Source organism: Brassica rapa, chromosome A09 (genome assembly GCF_000309985.2).
Source record: "Brassica rapa cultivar Chiifu-401-42 chromosome A09, CAAS_Brap_v3.01, whole genome shotgun sequence".
NCBI lineage: Eukaryota > Viridiplantae > Streptophyta > Magnoliopsida > Brassicales > Brassicaceae > Brassica > Brassica rapa.
Window position 1 is genome coordinate 41,851,065 of NC_024803.2, and position 23,496 is coordinate 41,874,560.

Here is a 23,496-nt window from a genome sequence, read left to right on the forward strand (position 1 = left end):
AAACAAAAAGAAAAAAAATATCAAATTGAAAGCAGTAATATAAGCTGTATCATCACGATCTTTCTACAGCTGTTTGCATTATGTTCAGAGCGAGCAAAATAGCACCCAAGGAAAAGGATAAAGTCGCACCCCCCCTGCAAAATGTGACAAGAGAAACATTCTGAGAAAGTACATATTCAGTAGCGCCCCCAATTGAGCGAACGTAAAGGCGAAAACCTAAAATTTCTGAGACTGAAATTCGACGCTTCCACCGGTGTTAGTCGTCGCCGGTAGGTCTTGCCTTCTCGTGGTGACCTGTCTCTCTCCTTCCTCAGCCATGGATTCGTTGGATGGCTTCTCAGCTCCGCCGTCGTCAACGGATGCGTCTCCTCCTTTTACGAATCCGTCTCTCACTTCGGATTTAGTTGCAGCTCCTCTCCCTACGTCATCTCCGCAATCTCCTCCCTCTTCGTCGCAGGAATTACCCGTGAGTACTCCATCTACGGTTCCAGAAGGTCCCAATGGTACGGTTCCTTGCGTTTCTGATTGTGTCAATGGTACGGGTCCTCATGGAAGTGATGTGGTGACCTGTGACAATCAATCTCCTCCTGATACTGGTGCTACCGCCTCTGCTTCCCACGACTCTGGTATAAGTGCAACAATGGAAAATGCTTCTACGGTTTGCACAAAAGCTCTTTTGTCAATCACGGTCCCACTTCAGTCTTCCTCATCTCCCATATTGCTCCTCCGGATCCCGTGAGTTTTGTTCCGTCTTTGGGTTCATGGGCTAAGCCGCTTTACTTCAAGCCTCCTGCTACCCCACCAGAACCAAGCACTCCGTCTGGCTACGACCCTGCTATTGTTGGGATCCAGTTAGCGGCTATGTGGCCATCGCTCAATGACGAGATTTTGAACAAGCCATTGAAGGGCAAGCAATCATCTCCCTCTCTGCAGCCTCCGATAGAGAAGCTGCCACCTCCTGAACTCAAAGCTGATGGAACTTTAAGATTTCCGTGGGCTGCAAGACTAAGTCCTCAATCGCGTAATCTCTACCGGACAGCTACGCCAACTTACAGACTCGATGGTACACCAGAAGTATCTATCCCTTCTAAAGTGCTTAGACTAGGACCTGAGAACAAAGATGAATATATCATAGGAAAGTTCCATAGGTGTTTTTTACCTCCGGGCGGTCTTGTACATGCTGTAGTAAACAAGATTTGGGGCAGGAGTTGTAAGATTACTTGTAAGAAGGTTGGGGATTCATCTTTTATGTTCCATATCCCTCACCAACCCACTCGTCAATGGATCATTCAGAGAGGAGTTTGGCATATTGATGATTGCTTACTCTTTGTACTTCCGTGGATTTCAGAGGGTTCTTTCAAAATTCCAGAAATCTCCACTCTCCCAATTTGGGTCACTCTGAAGAACATACCTGATTGCTGCTACTCCAGATTAGGAATAAGCCACGTCGCCTCAGGTCTTGGAGAGCCTATTCTAACCCATAAGCCTCGTCTGGATCCTACTAGTATGGGAGAAGCCAAAGTGTTAGTAGAAATGGAGTTGGATAAGGTTTTTCCGAAGCTTATTGCCCTTGATGATAAACAGAGCAGTATTTTCTTGGTTAATGTGGACTATACGTGGATTCCTTCAACTTGTGAAAGATGTGGAAACTTAGGCCATAAAGCGAAGAGATGTCTTCTCCCTTCTAAGCCTCAACATGATCCAAACTTGCAGCAAAAAGAAAAGGATGAAATTAATGATGAGGTTCCTGTTGTGGATATTGATCTCATCTTACAGCAAAGAGAAAAGGACACTCCCTCTTCAGCAGCTCCCTATCTAAACAACCCATTGATTAATGGTGCTTCCCTGACTGCTGTTTCAGCACATGATATTCCTCTACTTCATCAAATGAAAGAGCTCAATGTCCCTTCTGTAGTTTCAGCCGCTCAAATAAGCCAATCCTTGCAATCTGATTTGGAGGTAGCTCCTCCTCTCTTTACGGTTTCTTCTGATGTTTCTGTGGATTGCCAAGGTACACCAAACAACACTTTATCTCCATTAGTAGATTCTCAATCTACTCCCATTACCGCAGCCATTATGGATTCAATTCCATCAAACATTATCAACAAGGTAGTCCAAACACCATCCATTGTTGATCCTTTAACCACATCACTTCAAGTTAGTGAATTTGAGAGTCCTTCTTGTTTCACTGTGCTAGAAGAAGTGGATGAAGTTGAGTCAGAGCATATGAGCTCTCTCAGCTTGACAAGGGGTGGGAGAGAGACAAAACCTCCTATCAAATTTCAAGATTTGGAATGGAAGACAATGCAAGGAAAAGGTAAACGTGGCCGACGTGGTCGTGGATCTTCTCGCTAGCTACTCTCTTTCATTTCTTTGGTTCTTTCTAGTTTTGGCCTAATACCATTTGGTTTGAGACTTATTTAATCATGAAATGTGTTTCATGCAAACTTTACCAAACTCTAAGGTTTTGTAACCTTATCTTGTAATCGTTTATGTTTTTAATTGAAAGCCTTTAGTCAAAAAAAAAAGTACATATTCAGTAATTAAAATAAATAAGATATATTTCTTACTCTGATTCTGATTCCAAATTCGTAACCAATTCGTTAAGTTGTCTATGTCCACTGAAGAACTGATATGCGTTTCCTATCGTAGGAGCTCCATCTTTGTCTCTCTCAGCCTAGAGTAAGATGTAGTAAATTCACATTTCAACTAGCTACTAAGTGAAACCATGAAATGAAGATTAAAAGTTTAAAACATACCCTACCAACAACAGTCAAATACGTGCCAATCTCAAGAACTTGAGAACACTTTTTACAGTCAATATCAGTAATCTAAAAAGAAACACCAACATTGTTATTTAAGCCCAGAGAAGAAAAAAAAGGAATTACTACAGGACAAGTACCTTGATTTTTTTCATCAGAAACATGGCTTTTAAAGTATGCAATGATTGGTTCAGTAGAGCAGTACGTTTTTAAAGTATCATAAAATCCTGCGGCATATTGGTAATTCAATACATAGACTCGAGCAGTACCATCATCCTATCATCGTTAAAATAGAAGCAACTAATTACTTAAAAGGCTATATGTTTGTGAATTTGAGGAAAAAAAAAAATAATGTCATTTATGAAAACATATCTTACCAAATACCAAGGAACTTCCTTACGGCTCACAAAAATGGTTTTAGATTCCTGTACTGCCGAATCAAAGAGCTTCGTCTCCTCAAACTTAACTGAATCCTGAAGGAGCACCAACAAAAATTATTCAGTCAATATCTCTCTTGGATAGATAAAAAAATTAAAAAAGGCAACACAAATCTTTACCGTTTCCTTGCTGATGGTTCTGCTCGAGTCCGGTACTGCCGAAACAATGAGATTCATCTTCTTTAGCTCAAGTGAAACCTGAAGGGGCATCAACCAATATTATTCAGTCAATGTCTCTTTTGGATAGATAAAAAAAAAGGGAACACAAATCTTTACCATGTCCTCGATGATGGTACTGCTCGAGTCCGGTACTGCCGAAACAAAGAGTTTCATCTTCTTTAACTCAAGTGAAGCCTGAAGGAGCACCAACCAACATTATTAAATATTAAGTCTTAGTCAATGTCGCTCTTGGATAGGAAAAAAAAAGGCAACACAAATTTTACCCTTTCCTTGACGAAAACACCCAAACGGCTGTTCTCCACGGTTGAGTTTGATCCAACTGTTCCATGTACCACAACAGTGGGGTATTCTATCTTATTATTTTCAAGAAATTCCCCTGAAATTTTTGGAAAAAAGCATCAATTTTACAAAAGCAAAAACATACCGAATCCTTTAGAAAAACATCAACTTATAAAACCTTCCCAATCCTTTCAGGTCATTCACCGGTATAGCTCGACGTAAAAGCTTACAAGTCCTGAACGGAACAAGTAGTCGAAATCAACAGTGAGCAGATCCGCAGATACATTTTATTTAGGAACTGACTAACATCTTTTTGCTACTGCTTGAAAATTTCATTAGGGAGGCAAAGCCAATGCATAAAGCGGCGGCTGCAAGATCCATCAGACTGCAACAAACGGATAGGGACTTTTTATGTTGAACCGAAGGAATAAAATCAAACACGGGCTCAAATATGTACCGCCGAAAGATGCGCTGATGAATGAATTCGCCGAAATCTGTAAATATTGATTGCGATAATATCATAATAGTAAACAGGTCAGGTTCGGTTAGAGTGTTTCTGGGTTTGGATCAGGTTCAGTAAATATAAAGTGAAATCCGAGTATGCCGGATATCCATTCGGCCGTTAGTTTCTCCCCAAATTATGTATCAACCACCACATATGGAGTTGCATGTTTATTACGTATACATGCATGATTTAGTGTTTCATACGTTTCATTTTAAACATTTTCAGAAAAGGTCAATTCAACTATGTTAGGCTATTAAAATAGATTTTTTTTTTGTTCTCTATTGGTTCTTTATAATAAATAGATGTCATATTTTTCTGTTATAAAAAGGATAATTTTACTCTATATATAAAGTTAAAATAATATTCTTATATAATAGAGAAAGTATAACATTTCATTATTTTAGAAGAATATACTAAAACAAAATGTATTTCTATTTTAATCTTTTTAATAAAAAAAAATAGAGATAGATCGAAGATGATCTTGCTAAGTAAACGTATTATTCCAAACTGTCTTTTATGCTGCCTCAAATCAAATAGAAATTCAAACCCAATGGCATCTATTTAACTAGTTACTTTTTGAAAAGGTTGAAATTGTTTTTTTCTTTTTGACATAAATTGAAAGTCATTATATTTCTCAAAACAAATCCATATATGAAAAAGACCGGTTTTGCGTAGAAATTGTTATTACACGTCAACATTATTTGTATATAATACTGAACGTATACTTTTTGAAAGCGATGTTGTAATTCACTACGACAACTGAAAAGCAAATATCAACATGCCAAGGTCAGGTTAAGTCATTTTTTTCCCTCTTACCGTGAAAGATTTAAATAGTTAGTATATTTGTATGGTCCTACACCCAATTCTTTAAACAAAACAGTAATGAATTGCGTGTATGATAATGTAAAAATAAAATCATTTAGTTTATATCATATTCAGAGTGTTTTTGTTACAAACACGTAATTTTGTACGCTTTCGTTCTTTTATTAGTTAGTAATCATAGGTATCTAACTAAGTAACAAGGGACACCTAAAACTTACCGAAAGAGGAAAAGCAAAGAAGAACAAGCTAAGAAGCAACCTCGGCGCTACTTGTATTTACGGTATGGACAATTCCGTATAACATTAAGATTCTCTCGCTACTATTTCAAAGTCAAAAGTCAATTTTCAAAATTTCGCGTAAGCATAACCGTTTTAATAATTATACCAAGCTTGGTTCGGTCAACGCAGGCCATCTTTACATAAATTAAACCTATAAGTCGTATACTTTTAAGTGTTCTTTTGATTAAAACTAAGTAATGCAAGAGTTGAAAATGTAGAGGTCGTGATGAAATACTCCGAATGACACTCTTATCTTAAAAACGATAATCTTACTAATCAAAAAACTTTGATTTAAGTTAAGATTGTTGATTCCAATATAAGATGTAAACTGTTTTATCAAAGTAAAGTTTAATATTCATCGTAATTATAGTATTTTAAATTACTGAATCTAAATAAAGAATATTATCGTTATTGTTTTTCATTATTAGTAAGCAAAATAATAAACCTAAAAGGCAAAATACACTACTAGAAAATACGTATTTGAAAAGGTCAGAAGGGCTTTCACGCGCTCCCGCAGCTAAAAGCGACCGCAAATGATTATTGCTTGATTATTTCTTTTGATAATCAATTTCTTGATTATTTCGCTCCTATATATATCACTTATTTCGTCTCATTCCTATAACTCAAACCAAATAAATATCTTCAATTCATCAAATCACTAACCAGCTAGTTCTTTACAATATTTGTTTTGTTACTTCCATATTTAACAAAGTTTCTTTTTATAACACTATGGCGATTTTCAAGATTATTGTGTTGTTATTAAGCTTGTCTTGTTTCTGTCAAGCACAACTTTCTCCTACTTTCTACGATCAAATTTGTCCAAACGCTCTCTCAACCATCCGATCCTCAATCCGAACCGCCATCAGCCGTGAACGTAGAATGGCTGCTTCTCTCATCCGTCTCCATTTCCACGACTGTTTCGTTAATGTATGTGATTAACATATGATATATATAACATGTGTGTTCATGAGCATGCAAGTCTAAAATTTGTGTTTGGTTTTCATTTTTTTTTGGTAGGGATGTGATGCATCGGTCATGCTCGTGGCAACTCCAACAATGGAGAGTGAAAGAGATTCAGTGGCAAACTTTCAGTCAGCGAGAGGATTTGAAGTTATTGATGAAGCCAAATCTGCTGTTGAGAGTGTATGTCCTGGTGTCGTTTCTTGCGCTGATATCATTGCCGTTGCCGCTAGAGACGCGTCTGAATACGTAAGTTCTTATCACTCTCTCTAGACACATGCATGCATAATTAATTATACTATCTCAAACATACTAACACGGTATAACGCGTTATTTTTTTATATTAAGATAAGGATTTTTTTTTCCATTTTTAATGTAAAGTTTATTTAAGTGCTTCATTTTTTTTTCTCTTTTGTGTTTGAATTAATTTTGCATTATACGAATGACAGTTTACCTTAATAGACATTTATAAAGGTTGTTTATAGTTTGAGAAAAATACACTACTATAACAGCTAAGCGTAAAGGCAAACCAAAAAAAAACAATTGCATAATACCACTTTTTTATTCATTTTCTCGTTAACTAATTTTAAAAAAATTGAAATATATCATCAATAGGTAGGAGGTCCAAGATATGCAGTTAAGGTTGGTCGGAGAGATTCCACCACTGCGTTTAGAGCTATTGCAGATAGTGGCGACCTCCCCAGTTTCAGGGCAAGCCTAGACGACCTCAGTGATCTCTTCCTTCGAAAAGGTCTAAACACTAGAGACCTCGTCGCTCTCTCAGGTTAGTCCCAATAAAAAACACCTTTAGTCAGCTTATTTATTGTCAATTTCACTCTTCAAGAGATTGCTTATGACACACGTAAACACTATTTACAGGAGCTCATACCTTAGGACAAGCTACGTGCGTAACATTTAAGGAAAGACTTTACGACAACTCGAGCGACATTGATGCTGGATTCTCCAGCACACGTAAGCGTCGCTGTCCCGCCAACGGTGGAGATACAAATCTAGCACCTCTAGATCAAGTTACACCAAACTCGTTCGACAATAACTATTACAGAAACTTGATGCAGAAGAAAGGACTTTTGGCGAGCGATCAAGTTTTGTTTGGAAGCGGAGCTTCTACGGACAGTATTGTGTCGGAATATAGCAGAAACCCTTCTAGATGTGATATAACAAACTAAGTCCCACATTGGAGAATTAGACAAGGAGTGTCTAATATATAAATAGATGTCCAACTCTAATAGTACGAGGTCTTTTGGGATGGAAACCAAAAGTAAATCCATGCGGGCTTGCCAATTAGGCCCAAAGTGGACAATATCGTACTAATCGGATAATATAGAGTTGGACACGGGATTTCACAATCCCAACAATTGGTATCAGAGCCGGTTGACGAGAAATCTGCAAGAAAGACCGAAATACCCTTTGAGTGATGAATGAGTGATGAATGGGTATCCTATGAGTTAGGAATGAGAGGTGTGTGGCAGAAATCAAGTCAGAAGATTCTGGAAGTCAGTTGTGGGACACGAGATGAATGTGATCCTTAGTTTGAAGGGGAGAATGTGATATAACAAACTAAGTCCCACATTGGAGAATTAGACAAGGAGTGTCTAATATATAAATAGATGTCCAACTCTAATAGTACGAGGCCTTTTGGGATGGAAACCAAAAGTAAATCCATGCGGGCTTGCCAATTAGGCCCAAAGTGGACAATATCGTACTAATCGGATAATATAGAGTTGGACACGGGATTTCACAATCCCAACACTAGATTCGCGTCTGATTAACTGCAATGATCAAGATGGGAGATATTCAGACACTTACTGGCTCAGCTGGACAAATCCGCAGAATCTGCACTGCTGTTAATTAATGACATACTACTACTCTTGTCCGAAAAAGCTTCAAAGACTTTAAATCTCATGTTATTATTTTTACATTTACTCATTTTATTTGGTTGTTGTTGCAATTGTATGTAACTAATTCGTTTGTTATTTGGAAATCACTGGAATAAATAATTTGTTTTTTTATATAGACTATTATATATTCGTTTCTTTTGTGCAACCATATTATTTATTCATAAAAACTAACACTATATAAAAACTAATTGAAATCACAAAAAAAAAACAAAAATCTAAATCCAAACTCGGTTTCAATTTTTATGAAATGATAAATTAAAATCGAAAAAATAATTATGACAAAAACCGAAAATAATTAATTAAATATAATAACATAAAATAAAAACCAAGGAACTGTTTTTGATTCGTTTATTTGAATATCATTGAAATAACAACAAGTTTGCAAACACTTATATATGTTTTTCTTATACGTTTTCAAATTTACAGCATCGGAAAATTTGATCATTATAATAACACTAAAATCACAAAAAATCAAAAATAACCAAATCAAAGTCCAAATTGAAGTTAAACGAGATCGAATCATATGTGGTTTTGTAAATTTTAAATTTTTATGAATTTGATAAACTAAAATCGAATGAAAATTAAAATGAATACATTACACTTGTTTTTTTGTCACGAACTGAATCCATAAACTAAAAACCGAGAAAGTGAGAGAAAGAACTAAACGAAAATCAAACCGCAAACCGGTAGGTCCACCCAAGTTTTATGATGGTTAACGTCATTACTCACAAAATTTTAAATTTCATTTTATTTCCAGCTAGCATTAGCTTTTCCACGTAATACGCTCACGTGGAACTATGCTAACAACGTCGCGTGTCGGTCACCACAACTGCTCTCGCGGAAAGAATCACCGGCCCTCCTCGGTTAGGCATAAACCGGGAGTTAATATCGTATAGTTAAACCGGGGGGTTATTGTTTCTTTTGATAGATAAAATGTACATGTAAGGATTGAAGAATGGCGGGTTGTGTTTCTTTATTAGCAAGTAGTCTCTCTTGTTTCTAACTCGTTTTGGTCTCAATTTTCAAATGTTAGAGTTAACCAACCATAACATAAATTGAACCGGAAAAATAAATAAGATTATTACGGTTGAGACAAAAAATGTAATTATCAGTCAACGGAGATGGAGGGAGTCATTAGTCAACCATCATCTCTCTTTCGCTGTGACTCTGTGTAATCTGTGTCTCTAGTATCTGCTCAGTCAAAGTTTCAATTTTTGAAAATCATATTCACTTTTCTCTCTTCCTCTTGCGACATGGGCCTTCTTCTTTGCCATTACTGGTCGGTGATGATCATACTTGCTGCCATCTTCCACTCCTCAAACTCTCATAGCCTTACGTGCCATCCACGTGACCTAGAGGCCTTGCGTGACTTCGTCAACGAGCTCTCCCCCAAGCCGGATACTTGGGACTTCAACTCAACTGGAGATTGCTGTGAATGGGAAGGGATCACATGTGACTCTGTGAGAGTCACCAAACTGAAGCTAGTGAGCAAAACACTGTCCGGTAAGTTGTCTGAATCTCTTGGGAGACTGCATCACCTTAGAGTTCTTAATCTCTCCCGCAACTTCATCTCAGGCTCCATCCCTCCGTCGATTTTCAATCTGACAAACTTAGAAGCTCTAGATTTGAGCTCTAATGGATTCACTGGCTTAGTCCCTGAGAGCTTGAACCTACCTTCACTGAAAAGTCTCAGTCTTTTTTCAAACATGTTGAACGGTTCGCTTCCGGTTCATATATGCCGCAACTCTGCTTACCTTAAGCTGATCAGACTCGAGTCCAACAGATTCTCCGGAGAGTTCCCATGTGGGTTCGAGAAATGCTCTCTGCTTGAACATCTCTTCATTAGCGGGAATGGTCTCACTGGTAACATACCTGAGGCTCTCTTTCACCTTCAGAGGTTGAGTCTTTTGGAGATTCAAGAGAATGGTCTCTCTGGTTCGCTCAGTCCTGCGGTTGGTAACCTCTCCAGCCTCGTTCATTTCGATATCTCATCGAATAGTTTCTCCGAGGAGATCCCTGACGTGTTCAACAAGTTTCCAAGGCTAGAGTATCTAATGGCTAGGTCTAATAGATTCACAGGAGGGATCCCTAAGTCGTTGGCAAATTCAAAAACTTTGAGATTGTTGAACTTGGGGAACAACTCATTGAGTGGTCCTTTGTATCTGAACTGTACTGGGATGACTAACTTAGCCTCACTTGATCTAGGGTCTAATAAGTTCAATAGCTCTTTGCCGGAACATCTACCGTCTTGCAGACAACTGAGTTACGTTAGTCTCGCGCGGAACCACTTTGATGGACATGTCCCTGAGAGCTTCAAGAACTTCCATAGCTTGTCTTATTTATCTCTCTCAAACTGCAGTCTTGTGAACATGTCATCGACGCTTCTCATTCTTCAGCACTGCAAGAACCTGACAACTCTGGTTCTTACTTTAAACTTCGATGGAGAGATGTTTCCTGATGACCCGAGTCTTCGTTTCAAGAAGCTCAAGGTACTTGTTGTACCAAATTGTAGGCTTACTGGTTCAGTGCCAAGATGGTTGAGCAAGAGCAGTAATCTAGAGCTGTTGGATCTTTCATGGAACAGTTTAACCGGAGCTATACCAAATTGGATCGGTGGTTTCACCAATCTTTTCTACTTGGATTTGTCTAGAAACTCGTTTACAGGAGAGATCCCAAAGAGTTTGACAAGGCTGCATAGCCTCATAAGCCAAGAAATTTCAGCTGAGGAGCCATCTCTAGATCTCCCAATCTTCTATAAATGGAATAATGGAAGAGCTCAGCCATACAATCATGTTTCCGGATTTCCACCAACGCTTGAACTCAACCAAAACAATCTCTCTGGACCCATTTGGGAGGAGTTTGGAAACTTGAAAAGCCTCCATGTTTTTAACCTGAATGACAACAGTTTATCAGGACATATCCCTAGCTCGCTTTCAGGAATGACAAGCTTGGAGGTTCTTGATCTGTCAAATAACAATCTTTCCGGTTCAATCCCGTTATCTCTGCAGAAGCTAACATTCCTGTCCAAGTTCAGTGTTGCAAACAATAGTCTCTCGGGGAGAATCCCTACTGGTGGTCAGTTTCAAACGTTTCCGAACTCGAGCTTCGAGGGCAACCATGTTTGTGGTGACCACCGGTTTGATTGTCAAGCAGATACACCAGACCTGCAACGACCAAGTACCAGTGATGAGAGTGACAACAGTGGTAGTGACTTTGCCTTGGATTTTTCATATGGAGTGGCTCTTGGGTTTGGTTTATCGTTTGTTGTTGTTATTGCTTTCCGTCAGAAGCTGTTTCGATTTTAGTATTCACGGGCATCAAGGTTCATGTTACACAATTACAACAATGTTTGATTATGGGACTGTTTATGTCAATAAATGATGTAGATACTCTGTGTTACTCAGTCTACACGTTTCAATCTTTGAAGGGGATTAAACAATATACTACTGTATGTATGTCCTGATACGGAATATCTTCTTTCCTTTTCTTTTTCGTAGAAATATTATTTTCCTTCTCATGCACGTTCTTGGTCTATTTCCTTATTTATCTGAATATTTCCCTTTGCCCTCTTATGTAAAGCCTTGTACTGCAAGCAAGCTCTTGTATTGATAATGCCCTATTTAGCTAAACCCATGAAAGCGGCTTTTATAAAATCCTCTCTCTCGTCACGCTTACAAAAGGTATGGGGAATTCCATTTCCAATTCTCAAAACGACCAAACCTCGCCGGTGAAGAGAGATGTGTCAATGGAAAGAGGTGGTTGCAAAGAATCACACACGACGATTGAAGAAGCTGAGAAGGAGAAGCATTGTGAGTGCTTGCATGCGAAGATGCAGGAGTGTATGGAGACCCACTCTGATTACTATCACCCGATATTCGCTGCTGCAAGAGAAGCTGGTGACAAAGCGATACATAGGGAAGTCCAAGCCTTCATAATACCGTCATCTGTTGGGCGAGATATAAAGGAGTGGAGAGGCCCAAAGGTGGAAGAGGAACTAGAGAAGTTCATGGGATTCATGGAAAGAGGTGGCTGTAAAGAATCATGGATGGCTTTGGTACATTGCAATATGGAAGATTGCGCTAAGGAAGACAGGGATAAGTTTATGTCCGTGGTACGCGAATGTTTGGAGACTCACTCTGATTACTATCAACCATATTTCAAGGCAGGAGCTGAAGTTGCTGAAGAAGCGATGGTTAAGCATATTATCGAAGCCTTCTCAACGACGTCAGATCAACCAGTAGCAAAAGCAGGGGAAGACGAATTTGACGAGCGGTTCTTGGACTTCATGAAAGGAGGTGCTTGCCATGAAATCTTTACAGCTTTGGTAGATTTAGATTGCTGGGAATAAGAGTAGAGGAAGCGGCTACGAGGAAGGTTATCAATGCTTCATTCTTTATTTTGACCGTTTTGATTTGAATGAGTACTCTTGTTTTCTTATAACGATATTTTTTTTTGTTTTTATATGATTATGGTTCTACCCGGTAACCACAAAAAGAATAATAGGAAAAATATGAAAAGAAACGAAATGATAAGAGTACTTATTCTTTATTGTTCCTTGTTGGATTTAATAAAAAATGATTTTGCTTTATAATTCATTAAATTAAAAAAATGAGAAAGAACACTTAGAAAAAAAATATTTTTTATAAACAGTGTTAAATTTAAGTAACGAATAGAAATTACATATTCCCATTGATCAGGATTTAGAGCTAATATAATTTTTTTTAACTACTTTGCCCATTGATTTTTTTTAAAAAATTTAGGTATCCCAATCTCATAGAAATACCCAAATTAATTCCCACAAACAAATTTTCATTCCATATATTTAAATGGACTGTAAGATATGTCCATATCCACGTAACCACGAAGTAAAATTAGTGGTATGCTTTCAAACTTGAGTTGCTTAACAATTTCAAAACTGGTCTATCACTAAACCACCACTTTTTGGTTACTTTGTTCATCATTTAAAATAAAACTATTTTGTCCGTAGAAACGACTATATGAATAGATTAAAAAAAGTGACCATATGATTTGTTTGTCTGGAGATATATGAAAAATATATTAAAAATTGTTTTCTCTATTTTAAGATATTTTATTTTCAATTTTTTACACATTTTAAATTTTAATTATAAATATATTATTTTGTAATAAACGATTTCTTATAATTTTAGCCAATCATAATTCAATAATATAATTAATTTTATGAAACCCAAAATTTACAAATATTATTTAATAAAAATACATTAAAAATATATATTTTTGAATCAAAATTATTTTCCTAAAACATAAATCTTTTAAAACAGAAAGATTAATATATAGATAAATACAAGTCGTCGTGTCTCCAAAAAAATAAATAAATATTTGTTTCTATTACAGCACCCAAATTGTGTTTTGTCTCCTTACTTTTTCGTCTTTTTAGGGTTCTTAAAGCTCTCTCTCTCCTCTTCTTCTCAGTTTTTCCCAAAAAATTTCCTTATAATGAAGATTAATACTAGATTGTCTCTCTCTGGATACGAATCCAAGTAAACATCTTCGCTGAAAGGAAAAAACTAAAAAAAACCGATCTTGAAGAACCCATCACCGCCGGCGTTTGTGAGTCTGGAGTTATGGAGGGAATACAGAATCCTGTTGTATCGCGCAGTGTCGAAGAGGTCTTTGGCGACTTTAGGGGTCGAAGAGCTGGTCTCCTCAAGGCTCTCTCTACAGGTCTCTCTCTCTGTTTCTTTTGTTCGAATCTAAAGCTAATTGCTTTCTCAAGAGATTATTAAAGCAATCAACAGTTTTGTGTGCATGTTCAATTGTTCAATTGGGTTATCTTCATTCTCTGAGTGTAAAGTTTGCTCATTTTTTTGTTGCTATTTGTTGATTTTCTTTATGCAGATGTACGGAAGTTTTACCACGAGTGTGACCCTGGTGAGTTATTTCATTACCCTTCTCTGGTTGAATTTCAACAATTGTTTTATTATTTCATTATATGCAAAACTCGCCTCCTGCTGATCTTGAATTAGGAATAATCTGTGGTGTTACATTCATCTTTTTTTTTTTTTGTTCATGAGTTAGTTTACTGGTGTGGCCTCTTGTTTATTTTTATTTTTTTTTAGATTTTCTCGTTTCCATTTGTTAGATCTACAGATTTTGTTCAGGGTTCTAGTTCTTGTCTCCTCTGTCCTTAGTTTTATCTTTCATTATCTTCGTCCTCATAAGGGAAATAGAGACTTTAAATGGTTGTGTCTAAAGAAAAACTTGTGTCTTAAAATGCTTTTGAACAGCAGAATTGAGACTCTAAATGTTTGTGAGTTTCTTCATGTTTGAACTAAGATGAAGTTAAGTGTTCTGCGTGGTTTCTCTTCTTTGAGTAATTCTGTTTTTTACTTGTGCAGACAAGGAAAACTTGTGTCTTTATGGACTTCCAAATGAGACATGGGAAGTGAATCTTCCCGTCGACGAGGTCCCTCCCGAGCTCCCTGAACCAGCTCTAGGCATCAACTTTGCAAGGGACGGAATGCCTGAAAAAGACTGGATATCTCTTGTTGCTGTTCACAGTGACTCATGGCTCATCTCTGTTGCCTTCTACTTTGGCGCACGTTTCGGATTTGGGAAGAATGAGAGGTAAGTTTCCTTCTAATCTCAATGTTCCATGTTCTTGTACAAGTGCTTGTTAAATCTACAGTGACCATTATTGTTTCAGGAAGAGGCTCTTCCAGATGATAAACGATCTCCCAACCATCTTCGAGGTTATAACTGGCAACGCAAAGCAAACCAAGGATCAGTCTGCTAACAACCACAACAGTAGCAGAACCAAGCCTAGTGGTGTCAAGGTAATATATAAACCTTTTGTTCTCACCGTTTTGTTTTTTTCTTTCTCTGGAGTCTTATCTAATCTCTGCCAATTTTCTCACACACTAAGGCTTCAAAGACGTCTCCACCACCAAGAGAAGATGATGACAGTGGAGATGATGAGGAAGACGATGAACAAGGTGCGGTCTGTGGTGCCTGTGGAGACAACCATGATGATTTCTGGATATGTTGTGATGCTTGTGAGAAATGGTTCCATGGAAAATGCGTGAAGATCACACCTGCAAAGGCTGAGCACATCAAACATTACAAATGCCCTACTTGCAGTATCAACAAGAAAATCAAAGCTTCATAAAGGTGATAATAGCTAGTGAACAAAAAGACAGAACCAAGAGGCTTTTGATTGTGTAATCTTAATGGGATTGAGACAGCTTTACATTTAGTAATGTTTTCTTCTTCTTTTTTGTTGTTTTTGCTGTTAATGTCATAATGCTATAACTAATTTGTCTTTATGTTTCTGAGAAAACTGTCTTTAAGCTTTTGATTGTCTCTGTTTCAATAGTGTTACAAACATTCTAGACACTGTAGCCTTCAGATGGCTCAGCCTCAGTGCTATGAAAATTTCCATAAAGAGATACAGAGGAAAGAGCAAGTACAAGGTGAAGGCTGCACAGATAAACAACACTGGGTGTGGTGAGATTACAGCCATAGCAAGGGCATAAGAGACTCCAAGAGACGCCCCAATCCAAAAGAACCATGTGGTAAACAAGCTACTAACTGGTAAGAGACAAAACGTGTAAAGTAGAGCGCAGCAGAAGCCTATAGTGTTGGAAACCCATAGTACAATGAAGAATGTCTGCTTCATAACCGCGGAACCACCTTCCTCTGATTGGCGTAAACCTCCTGGAGGCTGTAGGGCGGTTTGATAAGTGGATGTGATTATCAATGTGCATATGATTAAGAAGACTGCTCTACCTTCTTCTGAAGTGTCGGACTTTAGGCGTTTGATGCCAGTGGAGCAATAAGACCAGAAAGTGATTGGTGTCTTGAAGTGATCAGAAGTTGCTTTGCCTAGTTTTGGAAGAGATGTCGCCTCCTTGCACCTGGTTTTAAAGACAGCTTGTTCCAGTTCCAAGTCTCTACTCTGTCCTTGGTGTCTTAAGATATCAAGAAACGTTAAACCATCATCATTGACTTCGTTTGGCTTCACTAGCTGACAAGCTAGTAACAGTTTTACCGCCTGCGTACAAACATATAAGCCTACCATCAGTCCAAGCAATATTCAAAATATCACTAGGTGGTAACTAGGCACTCTGCAAAGAACTAGCCACAGTGGATTATTCGAGGCTTACATTCAATTTATTATATATATTTTTTATATTTATATAAAATATTTTAGTTTTACGGATTTATTCTAATTAAAATCGATTTAAACTGTTTTAAAATTTTTTAACCGATTTGAGGCTTGTAAATCTGAATTTAAAAAAAAAATGTTTTGGCTAAGAGCTATTTGCGGTCTAGGGAGACGCCGTCTAGACCAATTTCTATGTAACAAAATGTAAAGAAAAAACTGAAGCTTATTAGGAACCATGCCTGATTATCCTCCTTATATGCTGCAAGATGCAAAGGCGTGTTGTGAGAAACATCTTTTTTATTCAAGATATCAGACTCGGTTGAAGCAGAATATCTTTGGCTCATTCTTTGGATCCAACCAGTGAGGACTTGGAGAGTTTCAAATCTACTATTCGTTAAAGCAAGGTGAAGAGCGTTATGGCCATTCACAGTAACATCTTGGATACATTCAGGACACGACATGAGACATTCTGCCACAAGATTTGCATCTCCTCTTACCACAATGAGATGGAACGGTGTGATGCCTTCTCTTCCCTTAACGCGAGATAGTCCAGGATCAATACCGAGAAGCCATGTTATAAACTGTCTATGATCTTTCTCTACAGCAAGATGCAATGGACTGTACCCGCTTGTGTTCAGCTTTGTGGCAAAAGATGGCTTCAGATTCAGCATTTCTGTAGAGAAGGGTATGTTTCCGGAAGCTGCAGCTACGTGGAATGGAGTGTTGACAAATGGAACGGCATTGATGTTATCAAGAATGTAAGGATTCTCGTCAACTAGAGCATAGAAGTCACTGATGCTTCCTGTTTCTGCAGCATGTTGTAGTCTTGGATCCATTGAAAGAGAGAGAGAGAGAGAGAGAGAGAGAGAGAGATGTTTTGAGAGAAAACTGTATTCAAGAAAAATGTTTGTGATCTACACTCAAAATTTGTCTTTAGCAAGAAGCTTTGAGCAAGAACCAACAAACAAATGTAATGAACTAATAAAGAAAGTGAAAATACCCCTAGGAACCACATGTACATGTCGGGAATAAGATACAAACTAAGAACAAGTGGGACTCTCTATATGGTAGCTAAATGTTTTTCATGGTAAACCAAGAACTAGTATCAGTATCAAAATAGTAATACTATTTCACGCTCTCTTACTCTATACTAACTAGCTTCTTCTTCTTGGTATCAAACTTATTTTATCAACCACTCACAACTGTAACTTTGATAAACTCATTAAACATACACTAAAATTTATATGTTCAAGGCAATTACTACGGGGAAAATCACATTCAGGGCCGGACCTGAGATTTTGAAAGCTGTAAACATTTATTAAGAATTTTTATAAAAAATGTTTTTATAATTTTGGATCTATACACCTATGTAAAAAAACTTTAAAATTTTGCAAACCAAACCCAATGTTTCATAAGGATGTGTCCAGAAAGTTCAAATGTCCTCTCCTCTCCATACAGTGATGTGGTATCAAATCATTCATTTTCAAGGTTTTCTAAACCAGCTTAAATGGGGCTCAGGTACCACCGTCAGATTCTTCCGCCGCCCAACAACAGCAAGCAAAATGAGATAGAGAACATAAAGCAGGAAGATGACAAAGGTCATCATGAGAAAGAACACAGGATCTGGTGAGTTTGCCGCCACTGCTAATGCATAAGAAACTCCCAGCAAGATCCCTATTGAAATGTACCATGACGTAAACAGACCCCTGAGTGGTAAGAAAGAAAAAGTGTAGAATAGAGAGCAGTAGAAGCCTAAGGTGTTGGAAAGCCAAAGAAGGACGAAGAATGCCTGTTTTGTCGGATCCTTGGATGAGTGATCACCTCCAGGAGGTTGGAGGCCAGTCTGATATGTAACTGTTATTATCAAAGTGAATACAATCAGGAAAGGTCCACGAACTTCTTCTGAACTGTTAGACCTTAGGCGTTTCATACCAGTGGAATAGAATGTCCAGAAAGTAAATGGCGATTTCAAAAAATGAGATTGTGACTTGGGTTTTGGCATAGAAGCAGCCTCTTTACACCGGGTCTTTATAATAACTTGTTCCAAATCCAAGTCCCAGTCACCTGAGTTCTCCAGGTTTCTTAAGATATCAAGGAATGTTAAACCATCACCATTGACTTTATTCCGCTCCACATGCTGACATTCTAGTAATAATCTTACCGCCTACACAAAATAACATCATTTTATTAGGAATCTTGCTGTGAACAAATGTGAATTAACCACAAAGAAAGCAAATAAACTAAGAGAGCAGAACACAACTAAGGATACTCATTTTTAGAGTTTGTATATTGTTGCGCAAATTAATTAATTTACAACTTGTTAGACCCATATTTATACAACTTCAAAGTCTGATATTCATTTTTCCTTTAGAAGACATCTTTATCTACTAAAAACATTTTTCCTAATCCTAAAATTACTTCCTATGGCCCAATGAATATGACATTTTACTAGTGCATTGAGATTTAAATCACTTCCAGAAGTAACAAATCTCATAGTTAACTCGATTCATTTTCACTCAATCTTGATTTGGAAAGCTCTATATCAAGTATGGAAAAAGAAAGCACTGGAGAAAATAAAACATGCCTGAAGATCATTCTTCTGTGCTGCAAGGTGCAAGGCTGTGTTGTAGCTGAAATCTTCTTTATTAAGAAAACAGAACTCGTTCTTGAAAGCGTTTCTTTGCATCGTTCTCTTGATCCATCCAGTGAGGACTTGGAGAACTTCATATCTATCATTCACCACAGCAAGGTGCAGAGCATTCCGGCCATTCACACTCACATCTCGGATACATTCAGGGGAAACAAGGAGGCACTCTGCCACGAGATCCACGTTTCCTCTTACCACTACTAAGTGGAATGGGATCATGCCATTTCTCCCGTTGAGGCAAGCAAGGCTGTGATCATGCTTGAGCATCCAGGAAACAAAATCTGTATGACCCGTCTCTACAGCGAGATGCAATGGACTGTACCCGCTTGTGTTCAGCTTTCTAGCTAAAGATGGCTTAAGATTCAGCATCTCCATGGCAAACTCTATGTTACCGGAAGCTGCAGCTACATGGAGGGGAGTGTTGATGAATGGTACCGCATCGATGTTCTCAAGTATGTATGGATTCTCATCAATAAGAGCATACAACTCATCAATGCTTCCAGATTTAGCAGCTTGTTGAAGTCTCGGATCCATAGCAAGAGGCAGAACCTTAGTGATCAAGACAAATGTTATAATTTAATCAATAAAGTTTGAGCAAAAGGAAAATAGAAGGAAATGTGTTTTTTTATGTGTTGAATATGTGGTTTTGTCATTACCTACCACAACACATATTATATACTCTTAAAATCAGAATCGGCCCTCGAGCAGGTAAAGCATGATTTAATAAAGCTATAAACAATGTCTAAGGTTTGAAATGAGTTACAGTACATCTACTTTTGGTTCTTTATATCATTTAGATCAACTGGTCTAGTTTTATAAAGCTATAAACAATGTCTAAGGTTTGAAATGAGTTACAGTACATCTACTTTTGGTTCTTTATATAATCATGTCTCCCGTAAATGATAATATGTTTTTTTCTTTAAATCCAAGAAGACGGCAAATTCTTTTTTTGAATATTTTCTTTCCTAGCAAGAACAATAAAATGCAGAGCTATTTTTTTTTCTATTTATACATGGTCAAAAAAATTCCTTGCTTCTAACTCTTTAATGCATGCCCTCTGCTTAAAATTAAAGCAAAATGTTGAACTTTAGAATTTTGGGTGGGAGCTTGGAAGCAAAAAAAAAACAGTGAATAAGGGTGAACTTTTGACATGACATGCACTAACATGCAAAAGGTAACAAATAAATTCTAGATTAGTTTGAAAGACATTCTAAGAATGTTTTTAGATTTAACCTATGAAACGCATTTAGATTGGTTTAAATTTTCTAAATAAATCTTTGTATCAATAATATTAAAGAAAGTTTTGACTCAAATTTTTCATTTGTATTCAATCATTTATTGATAACAAAATAAAATAAAAATATGTTAGGAAAATCATTTCAATTAAAAAATTTAGTCAAATCATTCAATGGAATAAAACCTTCTTATATATATACTTCTTAACATGTAGAATACTTCGACCAAAAAAAAAAAAAAAAAAAAAACATGTAGAATACTAATCATATTTGATCTCGTGTATTTTTATCTCCGCCTATTTAAACACACGTAACTTATCAAAACAAAACAATAACCGGGCTTCCATAAACAATACAGGTCCTCTGCTAAGCTCATATGACACAAACCCGACAAAAGAAACATGAAGTTCTCTGCAACAACAATGGAGATTGCTCTATGTCTTCTTCTACTAATATCCGTTCAAACAATCGCAGAACCGTCCACAGACAAAACCGGTAAAATTCCACCCCCACCAGTTCCATCGTCTCCTACACAAAACCCTCCTCCTCCAAGCCCACCCACTAACAACGAGAACACCATGTTTATGCCTGAAACAATTTCTCATATGAGATCACTACGCTATCTTCCCCTGAACTAGAGACATAAGCTGGAAAGACAAAATATGTTATTAAGATCTATCAGTGTGTACTTCTCTTATGTTCTTATATGAATGCAATAAAGAACTTTATCATAGATATATGAAAATAATATTTTCTTATGATTGTTAATTTGAACAAATATATATTTATCATCAATAGAATATGTTCACACACGTACATGCAAATATGATGTACCTCTTCAATCTAAGATTTTGATATCAAACTAGGGAAGATAAAGAATTACTCCAAGTCTCCAAGGTTTTTGGTCCAAAAAATACCACAATTTTTTTTTGAAAAAAAAAAACTCTTCTAAAACTATCACAAATTTTATGTTTATGGAGGGTTAAGGATAGAAACTGAGGAAAGTCATGAATGATCCAACGGTAACAAATATTTTTAAGAAATATTTTCCTACATTATCTTTTTTTTTATCACAAATATTTTCCTAAAGATTTTTCCTACAATATCATTTTCGGATTTTTTTTTCAATTAAAAAGAGTAAGGTAAGAAGCCTAATAGATACATAATTATGATAAAGCCCTTTAATAGACCCATTAAAAGGCCCATAAATTAAAGAAAGCCCATGATTTGTCATATGAGCTTCGAAGCTAAGAAGAACGTACCGACCCAGAAGTACTGAATCGAATAACCGGAGAAAATGGCGAAGCCTTTGGGTACTACCGGCGAGTTTTTCCGGCGAAGAGATGAATGGAGGAAGCATCCGATGCTCTCGAACCAAATGAGACACGCTCGTCGGCGAGCAGATCTACAGCCAAGCTCTGGCTCCTTCCAAATCGTCTCACCACAACCAGAAACAGCCTGCTCCGTCTCATTAAAGAGCATTATCTTGATTAATTTTTGAATTATGCATTCTCCTGTATGTTAAATTGATCATTTGTATCAGATCTCTTACACTCAAAAACTGGTTGTCTGTTTGCAGATGCTCTAAAGAGCCAATTTCTGGCGTGCCCCCAAATATGAAATGCCAAATCTCCTATGGACTCCTAGATTTTCCTATACTCCTATTTCATAATTCTTTTTTTGATCATAATCCAAACTTCTAAATTAAATCCTTCCCGGTCATCAAAACTAAACCCTAACTTCCCCCTATGGATTAGTGAACCCATGGGCAAATATTTAAATTCTATACTTTTTCAAATTGAAAAAAATATATTTTAAAATCGTTTTTAATCATATTTTGATGATTTTTTCGAAAATATAGAAAAAAAACGTTTTTGGATTTTTTAAATATTTTTATCAAATTCTATAAATCAAATAAAAATATTAACGTTTCCATTTTAATTTTATGATTTTTTGTTTGACATATAAAATTAAAAGAACAAAATGGTCCTTTTGAGATTGTGTTATGAGATATAAGGGTATGAGAGGATTTGTCTCTGCTCTAAATCTAAACAGTGGCGCCTGAGGCTTCTTCTCGGTTACTAAAGCTTTCTTGAATTGTCTTAATAATCTGTTTGTTGTAATGAAGAAACAAAGAATTTGACTTCTCTATTGAATTTAAAAGCTTGTTGTCTCAAAGGTTCTCTTTGTATCCTCACAAGTTTGTCTTTCTTCTTAACTGACATTGAATTGAAGGTTTGCCTTTTTCTTGTTCAACTGTTTATCTAAGTAGATACTCAGCTAAAACTGGGTCGTTTTGGAGATTATAGCTTTCATGGTTTAGTAGTAGAGAATCCATTTCCTGTGAATAAGCCTGCACGTAAAATAAAGGCCCAGTATGTTTAACAATGTTGTCCATTATATTTTTCGTTTTAATAAAGGGATGATTATGAAATATGAATCATGAATGAGAACCGAAGATGCTATTTCATACCTTTTTTTTTTTTTTTTTTTTGTAAAAAGGCTATCAATTTAAATTGCAGAAAAGAAATAAAATGTTACAAACCAAGATGGCTAGTGTATCATGGTCAACAGACCCAATAGAGTTTTTATAAGTGAACACATATCATTAGAACTTGAACCCATAGCCCATAAGGTGAAAGGTGAGTTAAAAGCATTTTGGCCCATTAATGGCCCAAGTGGAGAGCACGATCATCTTCCGTAACGGAGAGACGTCAGTCCCGATTCAATCAGTTTGATCCCAGCCAGTCTTGCATCATAACACTAATGATCGAGGGTTTTCAACTCTTATACTCTGAATCCTGTTTCTGATCCGCCCATTACTTTTTTTTTTTTATTCCAGCCCATTACCTTTTCTTTTTTTTTGTTAAACTCTGAACATCATATTAATGATTTGAGATTCTACAAGATAGTAATCTAAAATTATGTTCCAACCCGGCAAAAAAGAATAGAAACAAGTTTATAAATTATATATTTCATACATTTTGGAATTTATATTTCCAAGTACAGGTGAGTAATGGTCAGAAATAAATTATAATAATTTCAATTATTATATTCAACTTTATCCTTTAGTTTAGAAAATTATATTATAAGGTACGGGTTTATATTTTCTTACACGCTACGTCCATTTCATCTGCCATATAACTGTTACTTGAGCAATATATATATTACAAAATAGTAAAGTGAATCAAAAGAACATATAAATAATACATGTATGATGAGAAATCAGATGTCAGTAAACTGATTGCACGTAAAACCCCATAATAGTGTTAAAAAAATCCAGGACTCGTGCATTTGCTTTGTTGGAAAGATTGTCGGCAGTAAGG

At 36.7% G+C, this 23,496-nt stretch overlaps 9 protein-coding genes and 1 pseudogene across 10 annotated transcripts; 7 read left to right on the top strand and 3 right to left on the bottom strand.

Moving 5' to 3' along the window:
• The first annotated feature begins 822 nt into the window (after window positions 1-822).
• LOC117128094 lies at window positions 823-5,221 on the top strand. Its single transcript, XM_033279707.1, has 2 exons — window positions 823-2,109; window positions 2,198-5,221. Exons 1-2 carry the CDS (start codon window positions 862-864, stop codon window positions 2,228-2,230), a joined length of 1,281 nt encoding a protein of 426 aa, XP_033135598.1. The 5' UTR covers window positions 823-861; the 3' UTR covers window positions 2,231-5,221.
• On the bottom strand, window positions 2,534-3,548 carry LOC103843186. The gene is made up of 4 exons (XM_033279710.1): window positions 3,476-3,548; window positions 3,320-3,397; window positions 3,140-3,235; window positions 2,534-3,038 (listed from the first exon to the last, which is right to left on the bottom strand). Exons 1-4 carry the CDS (start codon window positions 3,530-3,532, stop codon window positions 2,832-2,834), a joined length of 438 nt encoding a protein of 145 aa, XP_033135601.1. The 5' UTR covers window positions 3,533-3,548; the 3' UTR covers window positions 2,534-2,831.
• A 714-nt stretch (window positions 5,222-5,935) lies between the features above and the next one.
• LOC103842960 (peroxidase 4-like) lies at window positions 5,936-8,373 on the top strand. The gene is made up of 4 exons (XM_033279708.1): window positions 5,936-6,190; window positions 6,281-6,472; window positions 6,839-7,007; window positions 7,103-8,373. Exons 1-4 carry the CDS (start codon window positions 5,993-5,995, stop codon window positions 7,408-7,410), a joined length of 867 nt encoding a protein of 288 aa, XP_033135599.1. The 5' UTR covers window positions 5,936-5,992; the 3' UTR covers window positions 7,411-8,373.
• Window positions 8,374-8,693: 320 nt separating this feature from the next.
• On the top strand, window positions 8,694-11,535 carry LOC103842961 (phytosulfokine receptor 1-like). The gene has a single exon (XM_009119646.2). It carries the CDS (start codon window positions 9,396-9,398, stop codon window positions 11,445-11,447), a length of 2,052 nt encoding a protein of 683 aa, XP_009117894.2. The 5' UTR covers window positions 8,694-9,395; the 3' UTR covers window positions 11,448-11,535.
• A 226-nt stretch (window positions 11,536-11,761) lies between these two features.
• On the top strand, window positions 11,762-13,681 carry LOC117128095. The gene has a single exon (XM_033279709.1). The coding sequence runs from the start codon at window positions 11,825-11,827 to the stop codon at window positions 12,488-12,490; it is 666 nt and encodes a 221-aa protein (XP_033135600.1). The 5' UTR covers window positions 11,762-11,824; the 3' UTR covers window positions 12,491-13,681.
• Window positions 13,524-15,478, top strand: LOC103842964 (PHD finger protein ALFIN-LIKE 7). Its single transcript, XM_009119648.3, has 5 exons — window positions 13,524-13,845; window positions 14,020-14,052; window positions 14,520-14,748; window positions 14,828-14,957; window positions 15,047-15,478. The coding sequence occupies exons 1-5, from the start codon at window positions 13,746-13,748 to the stop codon at window positions 15,287-15,289; spliced, it is 735 nt and encodes a 244-aa protein (XP_009117896.1). The 5' UTR covers window positions 13,524-13,745; the 3' UTR covers window positions 15,290-15,478.
• Window positions 15,400-17,178, bottom strand: LOC103842963 (ankyrin repeat-containing protein BDA1). Its single transcript, XM_009119647.3, has 2 exons — window positions 16,528-17,178; window positions 15,400-16,174 (listed from the first exon to the last, which is right to left on the bottom strand). The coding sequence occupies exons 1-2, from the start codon at window positions 17,122-17,124 to the stop codon at window positions 15,467-15,469; spliced, it is 1,305 nt and encodes a 434-aa protein (XP_009117895.1). The 5' UTR covers window positions 17,125-17,178; the 3' UTR covers window positions 15,400-15,466.
• Window positions 17,179-17,710: 532 nt separating this feature from the next.
• On the bottom strand, window positions 17,711-19,522 carry LOC103842965 (ankyrin repeat-containing protein BDA1-like). 2 transcript variants are annotated; one of them, XM_009119651.2, is made up of 3 exons: window positions 18,873-19,522; window positions 18,221-18,452; window positions 17,711-18,142 (listed from the first exon to the last, which is right to left on the bottom strand). In XM_009119651.2, exons 1-3 carry the CDS (start codon window positions 19,467-19,469, stop codon window positions 17,772-17,774), a joined length of 1,200 nt encoding a protein of 399 aa, XP_009117899.1. In that variant the 5' UTR covers window positions 19,470-19,522; the 3' UTR covers window positions 17,711-17,771. The 2 variants fall into 2 exon arrangements, with proteins under 2 accessions (XP_009117899.1, XP_009117897.1); XM_009119649.2 differs by having other exon boundaries at window positions 17,711-18,452.
• A 973-nt stretch (window positions 19,523-20,495) lies between these two features.
• Window positions 20,496-21,124, top strand: LOC108869746 (acrosin-like). Its single transcript, XM_033279711.1, has one exon. The coding sequence runs from the start codon at window positions 20,572-20,574 to the stop codon at window positions 20,806-20,808; it is 237 nt and encodes a 78-aa protein (XP_033135602.1). The 5' UTR covers window positions 20,496-20,571; the 3' UTR covers window positions 20,809-21,124.
• A 240-nt stretch (window positions 21,125-21,364) lies between these two features.
• On the top strand, window positions 21,365-21,810 carry LOC117128096 (annotated as a pseudogene).
• The last annotated feature ends 1,686 nt before the right edge of the window (window positions 21,811-23,496 follow it).

What these genes read in the sequence shown, in the direction of transcription:
- LOC103842964 (XM_009119648.3), top strand. Translation starts at nt 13,746, where the DNA reads ATGGAGGGAATACAGAATCCTGTTGTATCGCGCAGTGTCGAAGAGGTC. An exon ending in CCTCAAGGCTCTCTCTACAG is followed by an intron (nt 13,846 to 14,019) that starts GTCTCTCTCTCT and finishes TTCTTTATGCAG; the next exon opens with ATGTACGGAAGTTTTACCAC. An exon ending in TTACCACGAGTGTGACCCTG is followed by an intron (nt 14,053 to 14,519) that starts GTGAGTTATTTC and finishes TTACTTGTGCAG; the next exon opens with ACAAGGAAAACTTGTGTCTT.
- LOC117128095 (XM_033279709.1), top strand. Translation starts at nt 11,825, where the DNA reads ATGGGGAATTCCATTTCCAATTCTCAAAACGACCAAACCTCGCCGGTG.
- LOC103842960 (XM_033279708.1), top strand. Translation starts at nt 5,993, where the DNA reads ATGGCGATTTTCAAGATTATTGTGTTGTTATTAAGCTTGTCTTGTTTC. An exon ending in TCCACGACTGTTTCGTTAAT is followed by an intron (nt 6,191 to 6,280) that starts GTATGTGATTAA and finishes TTTTTTTGGTAG; the next exon opens with GGATGTGATGCATCGGTCAT. An exon ending in AGACCTCGTCGCTCTCTCAG is followed by an intron (nt 7,008 to 7,102) that starts GTTAGTCCCAAT and finishes CACTATTTACAG; the next exon opens with GAGCTCATACCTTAGGACAA.
- LOC103842963 (XM_009119647.3), bottom strand. Translation starts at nt 17,124, where the DNA reads ATGGATCCAAGACTACAACATGCTGCAGAAACAGGAAGCATCAGTGAC. An exon ending in CATATAAGGAGGATAATCAG is followed by an intron (nt 16,175 to 16,527) that starts GCATGGTTCCTA and finishes GTTTGTACGCAG; the next exon opens with GCGGTAAAACTGTTACTAGC.
- LOC103842965 (XM_009119649.2), bottom strand. Translation starts at nt 19,469, where the DNA reads ATGGATCCGAGACTTCAACAAGCTGCTAAATCTGGAAGCATTGATGAG. An exon ending in CACAGAAGAATGATCTTCAG is followed by an intron (nt 18,453 to 18,872) that starts GCATGTTTTATT and finishes TATTTTGTGTAG; the next exon opens with GCGGTAAGATTATTACTAGA.
- LOC117128094 (XM_033279707.1), top strand. Translation starts at nt 862, where the DNA reads ATGTGGCCATCGCTCAATGACGAGATTTTGAACAAGCCATTGAAGGGC. An exon ending in CATCAAACATTATCAACAAG is followed by an intron (nt 2,110 to 2,197) that starts GTAGTCCAAACA and finishes TCACTGTGCTAG; the next exon opens with AAGAAGTGGATGAAGTTGAG.
- LOC103842961 (XM_009119646.2), top strand. Translation starts at nt 9,396, where the DNA reads ATGGGCCTTCTTCTTTGCCATTACTGGTCGGTGATGATCATACTTGCT.
- LOC108869746 (XM_033279711.1), top strand. Translation starts at nt 20,572, where the DNA reads ATGAAGTTCTCTGCAACAACAATGGAGATTGCTCTATGTCTTCTTCTA.
- LOC103843186 (XM_033279710.1), bottom strand. Translation starts at nt 3,532, where the DNA reads ATGAAACTCTTTGTTTCGGCAGTACCGGACTCGAGCAGTACCATCATC. An exon ending in GAACCATCAGCAAGGAAACG is followed by an intron (nt 3,236 to 3,319) that starts GTAAAGATTTGT and finishes GTGCTCCTTCAG; the next exon opens with GATTCAGTTAAGTTTGAGGA. An exon ending in AGGAAGTTCCTTGGTATTTG is followed by an intron (nt 3,039 to 3,139) that starts GTAAGATATGTT and finishes TAACGATGATAG; the next exon opens with GATGATGGTACTGCTCGAGT.